The sequence below is a fragment of the Stenella coeruleoalba genome (genome assembly GCF_951394435.1).
Source record: "Stenella coeruleoalba genome assembly, chromosome: 8".
Classification (NCBI taxonomy): Eukaryota; Metazoa; Chordata; class Mammalia; order Artiodactyla; family Delphinidae; genus Stenella; species Stenella coeruleoalba.
This window is the reverse complement of record NC_137154.1, coordinates 33,622,585-33,636,721: the sequence shown is the minus strand read 5'-3', so window position 1 is coordinate 33,636,721 and position 14,137 is coordinate 33,622,585. Positions and strand designations below refer to the sequence as shown.

At 37.4% G+C, this 14,137-nt stretch overlaps 1 protein-coding gene across 1 annotated transcript; it reads right to left on the bottom strand.

Moving 5' to 3' along the window:
* Positions 1–4,060: 4,060 nt before the first annotated feature.
* Positions 4,061–11,808, bottom strand: SVIP (small VCP interacting protein). Its single transcript, XM_079930139.1, has 4 exons — positions 11,662–11,808; positions 8,906–8,956; positions 8,255–8,368; positions 4,061–5,266 (listed from the first exon to the last, which is right to left on the bottom strand). The coding sequence occupies exons 1-4, from the start codon at positions 11,713–11,715 to the stop codon at positions 5,252–5,254; spliced, it is 234 nt and encodes a 77-aa protein (XP_079786265.1). The 5' UTR covers positions 11,716–11,808; the 3' UTR covers positions 4,061–5,251.
* Between the last annotated feature and the right edge of the window lie 2,329 nt (positions 11,809–14,137).

Here is a 14,137-nt window from a genome sequence, read left to right as displayed (position 1 = left end):
TTAATTAATTTTATTTTTGGCTGCATTGGGTCTTTGTTGCTGTGCGCAGGCTTTCTCTAGTTGTGGTGAGCGGGGACTACTCTTCTTGTGGTGCACGGGCTTCTCATTGCAGTGGCTTCTCTTCTTGTGGAGCACGGGCTCTAGGCACGCAGGCTTCAGTAGTTGTGGCACGTGGGCTCAGTAGTTGTGGCTCGCGGGCTCTAGAGCGCACGCACAGTAGTTGTGGCGCACGGGCTTAGTTGCTCCTCGGCATGTGGGATCTTCCTGGACCATGGCTCAAACCCATGTCCCCTGCATTGGCAGGCGAATTCTTAACCACTGTGCCACCGGGGAAGCCCTATTGTTATATCTTTTAAAATACAAGTGATTTGATTTTTTAAAAAGATTTATTTATTTAATTTGTTTTTGGCTGCTTTGGGTCTTAGTTGCAGCTCATGGGATCTTTGTTGAGGCACATGGGATCTTCATTGTGGTGCGTGGGCTTGTCTCTAGTGGTGGCCTGTGGATTTCCTCTAGTTGTGGTGCACAGGCTCCAGGGTGCGTGGGCTCTGTAGTTGAGGCACATGAGCTTAGTAGTTGTGGCACGCAGTTGCCATGTGGGATCTTAGTTCCCTGACCAGGGATCGAACCCCATCCCGCATTGCAGTGTGGATTCTTTACCACTGTACCCCCAGGAAAGTCCCGAGTGATTTGACTTTTATGTTCCTCAACTAATATTAACACTGAATTTCTCTGTATAGTAATCAGCAGTATTTCCATCAAAACTTTTACTGTGCTTAAATTTTTCTCCTAAACATTTATGTCTTTAATAATTAAAGTTAATTTAATTAGTTACTATTTTAGTTTTCTATTCCTGATGTAACAACTTACCAGAAACTTAGTAGCTTAAACAACACAAATTTATTATGTTATAGTCTTGTAGGTCAGAAGTTTGAGATGATCTCAATGGGGTAAAATCAATATGTCAGCAGGGCTATGTTCCCTTCTGAGGAGTCTAGGAGAGAATCCGTTCCTTTGCCTTTTCCACCTTCTAGAGGCTGTCTGATCTCCTTGGTACATGTCCTCCCTTCCTCTATCTTCAAAGCCAGCAATAGAGTACTGCAGTGATGCTGCTTCTTTGTTTACATTTCTTTGACCACAGGTTGGAAAGGTTCTTTGCTTTTAAAGATCCATATGGTTAGATTGGGTCCACCTGGATAATCCAGTATAATCTCCCCATTTTAATGTCATTAACTGAATCACATTTGCAAAATACCTTTTGCTGTGTTATATAACGTATTCCCAGATTCCAGGGATTAGGATGGGACCACCTTTTGGGGAGGGTGGCGTTATTCTTTCTGCCTACACATCTTATGATGGTCTTTTTAAAATTTATTTATTTATTTATTACCTTTGGCTGTGTTGGGTCTTAGTTGCTGCGCATGGGCTTTCTCCAGTTGCAGCTAGCGGGGGCCACTCCCCGTTGCGGTGCACAGGCTTCTCACTGTGGTGGCCTCTCCCGTTGTGGTGCATGGGCCTACTTGCTCCGTGTCATGTGGGATCTTCCTGGACCAGGGCTCAAACCCGTGTCCCCTGCATTGGCAGGTGGATTCTTACCCACTGCGCCACCAGGGAAGCCCTAAGATGGCCTTTTTAAATGGAGCTAAGAACATGGTCACAATTGACATTGGGGTCTAGCTGCTAGCTGAATGGCACTGAAAAAGAATATGGAAAAGTGAGACTATATTCAGAAGGAAAGGACTAAGTGTAGATGGCTCTTACTCATTGACTTAGTGAAAATCACTAGGTTCTTTTTTCAAACTTGTTTTGGCTATCATAGATCTTGCATTTCCCATATAAATTTTAGATTGTTTTGTCAATTTCTCTGCCAGAGTTTGCTAGGATGTTTCATTTAATTTATTGATCAATTTGAGAATGCCATCTTGACAACACTGTGTCCACCAATCCATGAACATGAATGTCTCACCATTCATATATTTAAAAAAATTTTTTTTTCTCAGCAGTTTTGTGGTTTTTACTTCAGATCTTTTACCTTTTTCTTTTTTCCTAAGTATTTTATCCTATGTGATGATACTGTATGATTGATATTGTTTTAATTTTCAGAGTCTGCTATATATGCAAATGGACGGTTTCAGTGGCTTTTGAGAAAGAGAAAACTACCACATCTCAATCAACTTAAAGTACATACAGTAATCATGGGCATTTGACATGCTTGCTTGGAGATGTTAAAGGAATACCTTAAATACCTTAAATATCAACCCAGATAGGTATACATATCTACCTCTTACTGATCTGTTTATGCAGATATTATTCAAATCTAAAACTGACAAGGGTTACCTTTTCTTCTAAGGGCAGAGCATAATTCTTATCAGTGAAAATAAACAAGTTGAAATGTTGGAGCAGAAAAAGAAAATTCATAGCTTATGCCAATTCTTCTGAAGTACCAAGGATGATAGTTAGAACCTTTACTATAGTATTTCTCTAAGAAAAATCCAGACTAATAATAGCATTTCTTTTTTTTTTTTTTTTTTTTTTTGTGGTACGCGGGCCTCTCACTGCTGTGGCCTCTCCCGCTGCGGAGCACAGGCGCCGGACTTGCAGGCTCAGCGGCCATGGCTCACGGGCCCAGCCGCGCTGCGGCATGTGGGATCCTCCCGGACCAGGGCACGAACCCGTGTCCCCTGCATCGGCAGGCGGACTCTCAACCACTGCGCCACCAAGGAAGCCCAATAGCATTTCTTTTTGGAAAAGAAACATGCTTACCTATAAATTATTTAAGATGTAGTAAAGATAAATTTTTGTTAAACAGATGGCCAAAGCCAATTTCTTATATAGGAAAATGTATATTTGTACCCTGTAAGGCAGTACAGCATTTATAACAAAACTATTAATTACATTCCAATCAGTGGAACAAAAGTATCACATACAGATGTTTTAAAAAACATGCAGCACGTTAGCAAAGGGGCTGTGTGGTAATATACAACTCTTTGTTACCACAGTAATAGTTTAATGATTAGAATGAAGACGTAGTGATTTAAGCATTTTATATCTCAACATGATAGTTACATATAAGCATTTTACTGTTTGGTTTTATTTTAGTAATTTGGTTGGGGAGTTTGGGTGACATATCAATCATTATAATGCTTTCCTATTTAAATTATGAATTATGGGAAACTGGCTCTAGGCTAAGTTTTCATCAGGAACTGATTCATAACTTTGAGGAAGATTCCTGTATGTGTGTATACATTTTTTTTTTTAAGTAGTCACTTATTGGTTTCCTATCACGCATCCAGTCTCTCCTTTTTCCTTCCCCTTCCTAACACTATTCCTAACATTGAGTATCACCCTTTAGCCCATGCAACCCATGTGGTTTTGAGGAAACACGATCACACCCATGGAGGCAGGCCATGATTGGCGGGAATGGCATATCCCACTGTTCCTAGAAAGCAATTCATCAGCACAGCATTCTTGGTTCAACAATAAATAAGCACGGTATTTGGATATAAACTGCTATTAGAAATAGAGCATTATCCCCTAGATGTAAACCTTCTGTTTACACTAACCCAAGCTGTAATTCTCTAAGCTGTAATACAGATAAAATTGTTCTTTCCATACTAAAACAGAAGCAAGGACGTGCACAGTTCTAGGATAGTATGCTCTGGTTCTATATCCATTCATCTATTAATGTTCCTTTTCTTTTCTGCCTTGGAAAAATTAATCATGTTGAAAAAGTCAAAAATTATATTTCTAAAATATAATTCAATGGCTTCACTATCCTTTATGAACAAACATACCACTAATTCTCTAAAACTTAAAATTGAACCTGTCTATAACTACATATCTTACCTGGATAGTCACAGATATTTCATTCTGTAATAGAAGGAAGTGATTTTTCCAGTGAGGAGTCAAGAGATCTATATTCTAGTTCAAACTCTTTAAAATTAACATATATAACATACTGCAACATAACACAAGATTTGTGGGAAGGAAGAGTGAGATAGTGGTTCAGTTTCCTTTCTGTAAATCAAATGAGCTGGTCTATTTAATTTATAGTCCCTATTGTACTTGATATTTGAAAATTCTAATTTAGGGCTCAGACTGTGGCCTTGTCATCCAAAAGAGCAACCAAATTAAAAGACACAGCAATTCTTCTATTTTAGCTTATTATATATTAAAAAACTCAAAAAACCAAATATGTTATAATACATGTTACAAATGAACAAAAATCTACACAGTTTATGGCAATGTATCATATAGAATTACCTCACAATATTTTTATGTTTAAAGTAGACCTTTTTAAATACAGTACTTACATATTCCTCTTTCATATATTCATACTTGCCTTGGTAATTTGACATCTATATAAATCTTATGATCGTTCTTTAATAAATACAAAAGAATAAAAACACCTATGAAATCTGGACAAACACATTACCACTATACTTTGTTATATTTAACCCATCCAGTTTCTTAGTTTAACTCATTCAATTACTGCAAAGATCTTTATAGAGCTGAATCTGATACTGTATAATAGTACATCACTGCCCTCTGATGGTACCACTAATATATAATTTTAAACTCAGCAAGCAAAAAAAATCCAAAAAGTATTATAATGTAAAACACAGTATGTTAATTTTATAAGCTACAGAAGTAGAAAATAAATTAGGGGAAATTCAATGTTTTCTACAAATATTAATTTCTTAGTAAGTTATAAAAATTTACAGTGTTCCTTCATATAAGCCCTTCAAATGATTTTTCAAGATTTTCCCTGATGATCAGTTTAAAGGCACTAAGTCCATAAGTTTAAGCAAAAGTCTTCACATATAATGAAATAAAGAGATATAAGGTTAATCGGCAAACTATAAATAGCTAGGTCATTTTATAAAGGAGGGAAAATACAAGTGCAAACTTTAATATCTGAGATGTATGCAGAATTTTTCCATGCAATATATAAATATATAGTCATTATTTAGGCCCATGTTTTAACTACTAAAAAACGGCAAATCACCCACTGTCTGCAGAAGAGCAAATGTAGGGAAAATAAATATTTAATGAAAGGTCTGGCCATTTTCTAAGTCTAACAATCAAAAGCATTTTCAATATTCAATTTTGAAAAAGCACTGCATTTAAGAGCACTAAAATTACGAAGTCTGAATCTTCATTTATTCAAAGAGAAGAAACTAAATTGAGGATGTCCGCTTGACTGCAGGTATTAATTATTGGCAGTAGACTCTTCCACTCATGTTATGCTTTATGAAACTGTCCACTAGAAAAGATAAAAATATAGAGAAAAGTAAATTTTGTTTAAAGTTATGTTACTATACTCTAGTGAACAAACAGATAAGAGAGAAATATAGGCTATACAAATGTAAAATGATCTTTGTGAGTAGCAGTGATTAGTAAAATTTTACATTATAGTATGAAATAAGATACATGATGGTATAAAAATATAAAGAAATAAAACAAAATATCTGGGCAGATTAATGAGTGGTAGCTAGATTCCCAAATACCTGATAATCAGTAAAAGAAAAACAAAACATCACAAAACAAGAACAACAATGAAACTACAAAATAAAAACAAAGAAATTCTTGTTTGAGGCAGGGGAGTGAAGAAACGGTAGAAATTATTAAATAATGGTCTGGCAAAGTCTTTTCCTTGCTTAACTTGAGAAACTATTCCATTTGGTGTTCTGTTTAATCAAGTTTATTAAATCTGCAATAGTAAGTTCTGAAAAAGCCCTTGGGATATTACCAGAGATATTTACCAGTCTCTAAAGTAGTGTTTTCCAAGTACATTCAAGGAATTTTTTTTAACATATTTTTAAAAAATCTTTACTTAAAGTTTGAAAATTAAGGATTAATCCAAGTAAACTTGCTTTTCTTTATTTTAGAACTTCTTACAGACTTAAATAGTGTGCCTTTTTTAATCTCTAAGAAAGGAATTCAATATATAACACAATATTCAGGATTTTTAAACATTTTTACCATGGGATTCTATTTTCCACAAAATATCTCTTAGGACTAGTGTTACAAACACTAGAGCAGTGATTCTCAATCTGGTTTGACATCAGACTCCTTGGGGAGCTTAAAAATCCTGATGGCTAAGTCCCACTCTCAGAGATTCTGATTGATATAAGGTCAGACCCAAGGTTCAGTCTTTTTTGAAAGCTCCTCATGAGCCACTGCTCTAGACATCTGCCACCACTCCTCTACTAGTATATCCTGAACTGATGCTAGTTTGTGTCCTGATGCTATCATCACACTGACTTCGTAAAATAAATTCTGCCTTTCCAGAACACAGTGAGCATGGCCAATGCCAAGTGTCCCAGGAAGAGGCAGCTAGTCAGGAGATGAATATGTGGAGGGCATGAACACAGGGAAGGACATGTTTTCCTCATACTATGAAGTCGGGTTAGGAAGAATCTAGCTATACCACAGAACACTCAAGGCCAGCCTGTAGAACAGGCCTGACAGCAGCCCCTAAAAGAGCCTAGGCCAAAGGGTTTGAGCATTAAAGTTACTCTTTAAAGTTACTCCAAAAATTTATTTTGAACTTCACTTTATGCTCTCAATGAGCAATGCAGGTGGTCAAAGAAAAAAGGTACTAAATTTAACACTGAGATGTTTTTCATTTTGAGCACTTCTGAAGGGACCAGAAGAAATATAGGGCCTAATTTATTTTTAATCTATAGGCTTCAGGGCACAGAAGCTTTGGGTTTAATTAAGAAAGCCCCTTTCTCCCTTAAGAGTTCAAAAGCTGATGTTAAATTTGTTAGGTTACAACATGTTAAATAAGTACCTTCTGACTATACATAAAGTATCCCTTTTGTAACATTATATGTGACTTCAAGTCATTCAGAACTTCTTTTTCTTCTACTATGAAATAGTTGATCTCAGCATCATTTTCAGTTCCATAATTTAATTTTCACAAATTCTTTGTCTTTGAGAACTCTATATGAAGTAAACCTGGTGACACAGATCTTTATCTCAACAGAATATTGAAAGTAAGCATCTATACTTCTGATAAATATCTGACCTTGTATCTTCCAACTGTTTTACTTTACATTTATTCTATTCTATTATGGGGGTATATTAAAAAATAAATAAATAAACAAACAAACAAACACAATGGTCAGTTATTTACCTTAATATCAAAACCAATTATTTTATATATTGTTAAAAGTTAACTATAAAAAATTATTTTCTTTTAATTTCATTTATTAAATGAGATTAGATGAAGTAACATATAACGATAAAATGCACACAGATAAATCTTATTGCTATGTGATATTCCTGAGTCAGAATCATGTCTGCTCAGGATGCTCCTGAACTGCCTGCCCCACAACTTGGGGTGGTACGTACATATATGTATTTATACAGATAGTTTTGAGAGCAGAAACCAAACCAAATGGAGAAGACAGAGAATCAGCTAAACAAGTGCTCGTAAATCACTGACAAATTAAATATAAATGAAACTCAGGACATTGTCCTTTTCACAAATACCCTTGAGAAATGTATTTCCTTTAAAAATGGAAGAAGAAAATCTTAATATCTGAACCATTCGCCTCCTGAGCTTTAACATGTAAAAGAAAACCTTTATAATCCTGCTAGACTGTAAAGATCCCCAAGTTCAGGGACGTTGTTTAACTTGTCCATCATTATATTTCTAGTGTCAAGAGCTACAACTGCTGCTATTGGGATGGGCATGTGTCAGACTCACCTGTGTACACCCTATTGTCCAAATTAACATTAACGTAACTATGATAATGAGTGACAATGGGAAGCTCAAAATCTCAAATCATTTAGTGAAAAAAACTCAAAGAGTTTGAAGTAGTTTACAGTATAATCCAATTTTCTAAGATTGAAGTAAAAAATGAGATTAGAAATGATGTCTGTCAAAATGACACTGAATTTGGGTGATTTTTACTTTCTTCTTTGTGTCCTTCCATTTTGCTTAAGTTTTCTACACATTTAAGATTGCCATTAATCATATAAGTATGAAGTATTATGATATAGGGTTGAGATAAACAGGAAAAGTCTATTTTCATTTTGGGAAAAAGAAAGCAAATCTATTCCAATGAATGTTGGAATGTCCAAATAAGCTGACACTTCTTCCAATCTATATTGTTCATTCTTTTAAATTAATTCACAATTTTCTGACAATCCAGTTCCCGAGGAAATTATTGAACGGATTGCTACTGGAGTTTTGAAAAATTCCAGGTAAATCAAATCTTAAGTAAATTTTAATACTTACCCTAAGGCCACCTTCTGGTGGGGGTCCAGATGCAGCCATTTCTTTTTCTATTTTTTCCTTTTTCTTTCTCTTTTCTTCCACAGACTGAATGTTCAGAATGCCCCGAGATGCAGCCTTCAGGAAAATTATTAAGGAGTGTAGAAAAAGAACAAAAATTAATTTCCTGTTACCAAAAGGTGTTGTTTGTTTTCTGCCTTTTAGGTTTTTCTTTGGAGTTGGGGGGTAGGGGATGGGGTTGGTCTATTTTTGGTAACAAAGAATTAGACTATTTCTACAACAGCTTTACGTACAACATATGATTTCTTCATTGGGTATTTTGCAACCATACACATTTCCCCCCTAAAGTTACTTCACATCTGTCAGTGTTTTATAAGGCACAGTCATTTCATCTCAAGGAACAATGTTATTAAGATTCTTCCTTGGCATCTCCCATAACAGAAGACGTGTATAGAAATTTTCATACATTAAATGACATAAATGCATTAAACCAATTTATAGAAACAGAAATCATTTTGAAAATGTTTTCCTTTAATTTAAATTTCTAAGATATCAGATACCATTTTCATTAGAGAATACTACTAGTAATAGATATCTATAGAGAACAAAACGCAAATTTAATTATCTAAAGTAGAATTTTATTTTTACTCTCACCTCCTTCTGTCTTCTTTCTGCAGCCTCTGCAAGCTTTGCTCTTTTTTCTTCCTAGGAAAAATGTGTAAGAAATATGGTTTAAAATAAAACCAAACATTATCCTTGATATTTTATACTTTTATCTTATAGGTAATATAACAGTTTACAAAAATAGTACTGGCCCCAAATGTCCTATTAAGAATGCCATTATTTATAACATTTATAAAATACTCAACTTTCTGAATTTCATTCTCCCAATCAATAAACCTTCAAGGACTTCCCTGGTGGCACATGGTTAAGAATCCGCCTGCCAATGCAGGGGACATGGGTTCAAGCCCTGGTCCAGGAAGATCACACACGCCGCGGAGCAACAAAGCCCGTGCGCCACAACTACTGAGCCTGCGCTCTAGAGCCCGTGTGCCACAACTACTGAACCTGCATGCCACAACTACTGAAGCCCACATGCCTAGAGCCGGTGCTCGCAACGAGAAGCCACCGCAATGAGAAGCCCGCATACCTCAACGAAGAGTAGCCCCTGCTCGCTGCAACTAGAGAAAGCCCGCACACAGCAACGAAGACCCAACACAGCCAAAAATAAATAAAATAAATAAATTTATAAAAATCAAAAACAAATTTAAAACCCTCCAAATAAGCACATGATGAGACATACACCTACATCTATATCATATATATACATTATATATCTCATACACACATACACACACAGAGTGGCCTATAAAATAATCTATTTGCTTTTTCAAAAAAAAAGAGCTTACAAGCTAGTCAGGGCAATAATAAAACAAATGACATTTAATAATACAAGCAGGGAAATACACGGTTTGGTACTGCCAATTAAAAAGGAGTTTGGGGCTTCCCTGGTGGCGCAGTGGTTGAGAGTCCGCCTGCCAACGCAGGGGACACGGGTTCATGCCCCGGTCCGGGAACATCCCACATGCCGCGGAGTGGCTGGGCCCGTTAGCCATGGCCGCTGAGCCTGCGCGTCCGGAGCCTGTGCTCCGCAATGGGAGAGGCCACAACAGTGAGAGGCCCGCGTACCGCAAAAAAAAAAAAAAAAAAAAAAAAAAAAAAGGAGTTTGAAGCAGGCTGGTATTTTCGGAAGAAGTTCATGAATGAAGTGAGTGAATCTTATTGAGTAGGACAGGAAGGACTAGAGGAAATTTATGAGATGTACTGTTCCATGTTGGGAAACCGTGAATATTATTTTTCTATATCTATATTATTCATAATAATAAGTTATAAATTATGTAAATATATGAGAGTAAGTAGCATTCTCTTGGGAGCTGTGTTAATAATTCCCCCATTTTCCATACCACAATACATTCATTCATTCATTTCATCCATTGGATAAATACTTATTGAGCAACTATCATGCCTCAGGAACTTGTCTAGATGCTGAAGATACAGCAGTGAAATAATACAGATAAATGTTTCCACCCACATGGAATTTACATTCCAATGAGGACAGTCACATATAATCAAATAAATATACATCTGTCAGACTGAAGTAAGTGCTTTAGGGAAATATAAAGAAAAGTATGGTCAATAAGAAATGGAAGGATGGGTGGATGGTAGCGTGGAGGATCTACTTTATGTAGGGTGGTGAAGAAAAGCCTCAAAGATAAAGTGACATTCAAGCAGTAAGCAATGTGGTTATCTGGGGCGGGGGAGGGGAGGAAGGGCTTAACAAATGCTGGCAGATTGGTATTTTATCAATAGCTAGATAAACAAAATTAAGAACATTTAAAAGCAACAGTAGCAAGAAAGACAAGGTGAACTTTCTCATATCAACTTCCAGGTCATTTTTAGCATTTATGATCAAATAGCTGAAAAGTTAATGTACTTCCCTAAACAACTCACTTCCTTCAACGAATTTTTAGCCAGATACAAGAGAGGAATTTAGGTGTTCCGTTATCAACTTCCTGTAAGGATTATTAAGGTAAAAATGCTGTTAAAAATTAGAAAGCTACAAAAAATATAAATGTATTATACCACAAACCACCTAGTTAAATCTGAAATTATCCAGATAAATAACGAATACTTTCTAGTACAAGGATGTCCCAAATATTGCATGGAACAAACCTACGTATCTTTTAAATATATTGTTTATCTGAAACTTCAAAGTTAACTGGGCGCCCTATATTTTTATTTGCTAAACGTGGCAACTTTACAAACTGTACACTCGGTACTACATAAAATACTTCAAAAAAAAAACCTTAAAAGTGATAAAGACTAAAGGTAAATCATTAATACAATATCCAATAAAGCGCAGAAATATACGAGACTTTATTGATCACCTTCTTTAAACAGCTGGTACAAACAGGAAGATGCACATCTCCTACAAGATTAAACACTTCAGTTTCCGGAGAAAGAAGGATTTCTTTTCGCACCCTAACTCCATCTACCGCATCGCCAGGAATGGCCGCCACATCGCACCGTCCACGTGCGCCTGCGTCCTACGAACTGCCAATTCTGCCACCCGGCTGAAGGTAAAGAGACGCTGGAGCCGCCTTTAGAATTCTAGACACCGACGCGGCGGCAGCAGCCCAGGTCCGGCAGGCAGGACCTCAAGGTCCCTCGGAGCACGGCCACCATCTCCGCCACCAAGATCCCCGTCGACGGGCTCCACGGCCCGTGTCGCCGCTTCCAACGGCCAGTCCTGGGGCCGCAGCTCGGGGCCTCCGGCGCGCCCCTCCGGGAACAGGTGCTCGCGGCGCCGGCGGGCGGACGCGGGGACGCTGGGAGGCGGTCTTACTTACCAGGTCAGGCGAAGGAGGCGCGGCCTCCGTGGGACACGGAAAACACAGCCCCATGGGGATCGCGGCTGGGGGATTCTCCTCCTGGGTCCGCCCCAGACCAGGCCGTGCGAACTGCGCGATCAGACCCGAGTCCCAGTTATGCAGTGCTCGCTCCGCCCTCAGCGGGCGGCTTGGTGACTGGGCGGCTCGGCTCCGCCCCGCTCCTCTGCCGCAGCGCCCCACCAGCGCCCCGCGGCTCCACCCCCGCCCCACCATTCCTCTGGGGCTCGGCTCCGCCCCCCTGATGCCAGCCTCCAGCCTGGTCGTGCCTGGACCCCACCCCTGAAGCTAGCCTCCGCCCCACTGAGGAGCCGCCCCACCCACACTTCCAGAGGCTCTGCTAGGACGGGGCCTTGATCCCAGGAAACACCTGCTGAGGGCGACATGCAGAGGAGAGGTGGAAAAGCTTGGCTATGGCCTCAAAGCTAGCCCAGTTGGCTAGCCCTGTATAAGTGAGTGACAAGACTCTGGATAGTTTATGCTACCCCTTTTGTGAGAAGGGACTCTGACCTCCAAGAAATTAAAGCCAAGATTTCAAGTTGATGTCAGCCCCCTTTTTGTAAGTGCCACTCAGTACTACTTCAGTTAAGAGGGCAGAACGTGAAATCCATCACTGTGTTTTAGAATTGAGCCTCATGAATGCACCTTTAGTTGAGTTTCCTATTAGTTTCTGGTGCTTTGGATTCATTTATCCATTCAAGAGTAATAATAATGTTTGATATATTCAGAAATATTTACATTGTATGCTGCTCAAATTTTAACAGGCATAAGAATCACCTGGGCATCTACTTAAATGAATTAACATATGAGTTAACAAATTTCACAGCCAAATGGATGTATCATTGGAAAATTGATGCAAGCGTGCAGGGTTCTTGATCTTAATCTTCTGTTAACAGTTTTATGAAACCACAAAGTTTTCCTTTAGAATTCTATAATTTCTTACCCAGTTCAGTGCTATGGTCTAAAAATTATCAGAAGCCTGCACCTGTCAAAAAAATCCTTTCTATGACTCCTCTTGAAGATGAAGCATTTTTTGCAAGAGCATGGAAGTGAAATAGTGACCATATGTAAATGACAAAGGACTTAAAAAGACATGATTGAAGATCTGATTACAGTGCAATTGACAAAAAAACTTGGTTACTGCTGTGACATACAACAATTCAAGATAATTACTAACATTATGGCTGTTAACATTTTACTAAGACATAACCAGATTTTTAGGAGCTCCATATAATTTCCAGTATATCTATATTAATAACATTTACCCATACAATATAAAATAAGAAGGTTTATCAGCACTCATTTGATAATGCTTCCCATGTAATTTAACATACCAAATAAGCCTAATTTGTTTAATATTTCTCTTTCTCAGATGCTTCAGGTATCCTCTCTGAAGCATCCTAGAGTTAGCTAGAAGTCAAAGTAACTTCGATTAGAATTTGATATTTGGGAAGTTTTTCAAAAATATCAAAAAGGTTTCAAAATACTTGGTCACATAGGATTGTATGTCACAGTGGAACAATACTTAATTACTTAACCAGTGACAATAAAAGATTTCAAAAGCAAATGTCAAAAGTTGTAACAGATTACTGGTTAAAGGTAAAGAAACTTTGCAGTCAGTTATCCAAAGCAAATCAATATTTTAAGAAAACTTTGTCTTCTTAATAGAGAGAAAGCCAAATTCAGGTTTCGTACCACTTTACCTTTCATAATAAAATTAATTTACTCAATTAAATTGATTCTCATCTTTATCACTCCTGACCACACATAGAATGGCTTTCTAAAGATTCATTTTTTTTCCCCTCACAATCTTCTACAACTTTCTATATCCACATTAATTTGTCCCTTATTTTCTTTCCCATTTAGGAATAACCAGCTTTAGGACAAAATTACTTTCTTTTCCCTTAACAAAACGCATTTCCATTCTTTATACCTTCTTTTTCCCATACAAAGATGTTTTCCTTATTAATTTTTACTAGTTTTAATTACATATTTTAATTATTATAATTCTTAACCTCAAAAAACTTAGTTTCTAGTGAAAACTAAGGAGTAAGCAATTTATGAACTTGTACATTAGCATTTTGTAGATAGGCAAACTTGTGAATACTATTTGTAGTTTCTAAAAACAGGTGATTCCTTAAAGAAAATGTCTCAGTGTGACACCAAACATATTTATTTATTTATTGTGAATTTTATTTTATTTATTTGTTTATGCATCAGGTTCTTATTAGTTATCTGTTTTATACACATCAGTGTATACATGTCAATCCCAATCTCCCAGTTCATCCCACCACCACCCCCACCACCCCCGCGCCACTTTCCCCCCTTGGTGTCCATACATTTGTTCTCTACATCTGTGTCTCTATTTCTGCCCTGCAAACTGGTTCATCTGTACCATTTTTCTAGGTTCCACATATATGCGTTAATATACGATATT

Bases quoted from the DNA above. Each gene is read 5' to 3' on its own strand.
- SVIP (XM_079930139.1), bottom strand. From the start codon at position 11,715: ATGGGGCTGTGTTTTCCGTGTCCCACGGAGGCCGCGCCTCCTTCGCCT. The intron at 8,957-11,661 runs GTAAGTAAGACC...CATTTTTCCTAG, and splicing joins CGCCTCCTTCGCCTGACCTG to GAAGAAAAAAGAGCAAAGCT. The intron at 8,369-8,905 runs GTGAGAGTAAAA...ATTTTCCTGAAG, and splicing joins CAGAAAGAAGACAGAAGGAG to GCTGCATCTCGGGGCATTCT.